The 3286-nt window shown below is 32.5% G+C and overlaps 1 protein-coding gene across 1 annotated transcript in view; it reads right to left on the reverse strand.

The window, feature by feature from the left end:
- Nucleotides 1-3286, reverse strand: part of CEP290 (centrosomal protein 290kDa) — a 144479-nt gene that overhangs the window by 11695 nt on the left and 129498 nt on the right. The window contains exons 36-37 of the mRNA XM_012651240.1: nt 1869-2067; nt 649-735 (exon numbers count right to left, since the gene is read on the reverse strand). Coding sequence (XP_012506694.1) covers nt 649-735; nt 1869-2067 — 286 coding nt within the window. The remainder of the gene's footprint in view (nt 1-648; nt 736-1868; nt 2068-3286) is intronic.

Consider the following 3286-nt stretch of genomic DNA (forward strand, 5'->3'; position numbering starts at 1 on the left):
TTTTCACTGAATCTATCATATATTTAATATTATGACCTGAATGAATTTTTGCATTATGATTGCTTCCATTTGTGCCACTGACCAACACGAAATCAACAAGAGCTTAAATCTTTGGCCGTGGCCTCATAAATAGCATTTATTCATTATACAAGGGAAATACACAATAACATGGGAAGAAAAATACCAGAATACAAAAAAAAATGGGCAAACATTTATAAAACATTATATCAAGAAGTTGCTGTGGATATCTTAAAAAATAATTATGAAATGGTAGAATTGGACCATGGAGCATTTAGCAGTTACCTCAACGAACGGAAGGACTCCTGGAAGTTAAATGTTTTCAAGGTGAGGAGAGATATGCAATGAAAAGAGAGATGATGTGTAGTCCAAGTAAAATAAAAAGAATGTCAGGTATAAAAGATGATTATACATCTTTTATACATTAACATTTATCTTTTATACATTAACTTGAGACACAGAGAAAAGTTTAATGATGTTTTACATTATGGATGCAGCAGAATAAAATCTGTAACTAGAACGCACTTAGTAAAGACATATTACTACTGTCACGGTATATCTAAACTTTTCATTTCTGGCTTATTGCTTCTGAAACCAAAACAAATGTATTGCATATTCTCACATACTTACCCCTCTAACATGACCAAGTTTCCGCTCAACTTCTGCTTTTTGTTTTTTAAGGAATTCACACATTTCCTTCAAATCACTTACTTGATTCTAAAAGATAAAAGCAAAGGTAATAATTTAACATAGCTATAGCTATTGAAAAGGAAAGGCAAACAATCCATCTGAACTATCATCCTCTTCAACTGTACAGCCAAACTAAAAAACTAGGTCTCTAGATCAACAAGGAAGATTTTGCACTACGACATATGTTAAATTAATAGAAGAATATTTTCTAAATGAAATGTCAAGAAATACTTTCTACATTGTTGCCATAGTACACAATATAAACTTAGAGCTCTGATTTTAACTGTTCCCTAAATTACACATGTAGATCCTTATCCATGCAGTAGAGAGAAAAAGACAACTGAACTTTTAACACTCATTCTATCAGTGTAAAAGTCAGAATGAGAAGCAGGAAATAATTTAATTATATCACACCAGTGGAATTAACAGACTGCCAATATCCCATAATAGAAAATAAAACTGAAACAATTAGCTAGCCAAGAGAACAAACGATTCCCTTAAGTAAGATTTGGAAAACCAATGCTAAAAAGACTTAATATCAAAATAAAGAAAGTAAAATTTCTAAAATAAACAATTATCCCAATGTTTTTAAAGTATGACAACTGTTAATGAAATATACCAAGTATCCTCCCACCTCAGGGCATTTTAACTTGGTATTTCTCTTGTCTGGGACTCTTCTTCTAGTATCTGTATGACCCACTTCCTTACCTTTCCCCTAGCTCTCTGTTCATCTATCACCTTATTAAGGAAGCCCTCCCTTACTGTCCCTTTTTAAATCATATCCCTCCTCCCTCCACACCCTTCACATCAATCATGCTTTATTTCTCTCCTTATCATTAACATCAGCTGACATACTACATATCTGACTTGTTTACTTGTTTATTATCAATATTGTCCACTAGAACATAAGTTCTATGAGTGGAAGGATTCTTTTTTGACTGCTGCACTGCTGCTTCTCAGCACCTAGAAGAGTATTTGATACGAAGTAGACCCTCAACAAATAAAAAATGAGCAAACGTACAAAGTATAATACCACCATGATATTTTATGAATATGCATTTTATTTCTTTTCTTCATAAGGTAATATAAATAAACATAACAAATAAGGCAGAAGAAATTTCAGGCTTAGATTTCCTAACTACATAAACATTAAAGTTTACCTTTAATCTTGGCAAATCTTTACATGCTTGTTCAAGCTGAAATTTCAGTTCAATATTTTCAGATGATAACTTCAAGTTTTCCCTCTGAAGCTCCTGTTCTCTTTGACAATGATCATCTGACTCTATTCCTGCAGTCTTCAGGAAAATGAAATTAGGAATGTTTTTAAAGTTTAAGAAATAAAAAACTGCAAAAGACAAACTGGATAAGAAAATACTATGTTAAAAGGGAACTTTTCTCTCAAAGGAATATGAGAAAATTGGAGAGCTCCAGAGAAAGCCAAAAATAAAAACTAGAATATAAAACTTTCATGAGAAAAGGTAATGTCATTTATTTTGATTAAAATAGAAAGCAAAGTCAAGCATGGCTAAATAATGTCCGCACATAGGCTTAATATATAATCTCGTAATGGTTAAACTAATTTATGGTGGTTTTACTAGTCTAAAATAAAGTATGATTGTTACCTGTTATGGGTTGAATTGTGTTCCCCACCACCACTGAATTCATGTTAAAGCTGTAACTCCCAGTACCTCAGAACGTGACCTTATTTGGAAACCGGGTCTTTACAGAGGTGATCAATGTAAAATTAGGTCATTAGGGTGAACCCTAATCCAATATGATTGGTTTCCTTATCAAAAGGAGGAATCTGAGAATTTGGACACAGAGACATGCAGAGAGGGAAGATGATGTGAAGAGACAGGGAAAAGATAGCCATGTATAAGCCAAGGAGACAGGCTTCGGAAAGATCTTTCCCTTACAGCCTTCAGAAGGCACCAACCCTGCTAACAACTTGATTTTGGACTTCTAATCTCCAGAACTATGAGACCATAAATTTCTGTTGTTTAACCTACTAAATCTGCAGTACTCTGTTATAACAGCCATAGTAAACTAATACATTATGTGTTTTTGACTACAACAAAAAGAACTGCCTCAATTCTTTATTCCTTCAGAAACCTTTTCCTTAGTCTTTGAGCTAATATAATTGTTACCTCTTCTGAAATCCATTAACAGTATATTTGCATATCTCTTGACATGAATCTACCTTGGGTTATTATTTATGTTCATTTTTACTTCTTATTCTAAACTATGTGTTATTTGAAAGAGAAATCTGTGCCTGATTATTTTTTTCTATGCATTGGGTAGAATACGATATATCTCCAAGGATTGCTAAAAGCATCATATGAAATAATTTTGTAAAATTACTTGGCATGACTTTAGTTTTTTCTCCCCAACCCCTTTCTGTCTCTACTGGCTCAATCAGCTATAAAATCAATAACTTTACCAATACTATAGTTCTTAAATATATTACTAAATATACCTATTATATATTATGCATGGCTCTGTAATATCTCTTGAATTAACAGTAGGTTAAATACTTTACATTATAGTTCTGATATACACACCCTTAGGTTAAAAAAGA

This window comes from Propithecus coquereli, unplaced genomic scaffold (genome assembly GCF_000956105.1).
Source record: "Propithecus coquereli isolate 6110/MARCELLA unplaced genomic scaffold, Pcoq_1.0 Scaffold350, whole genome shotgun sequence".
NCBI lineage: Eukaryota > Metazoa > Chordata > Mammalia > Primates > Indriidae > Propithecus > Propithecus coquereli.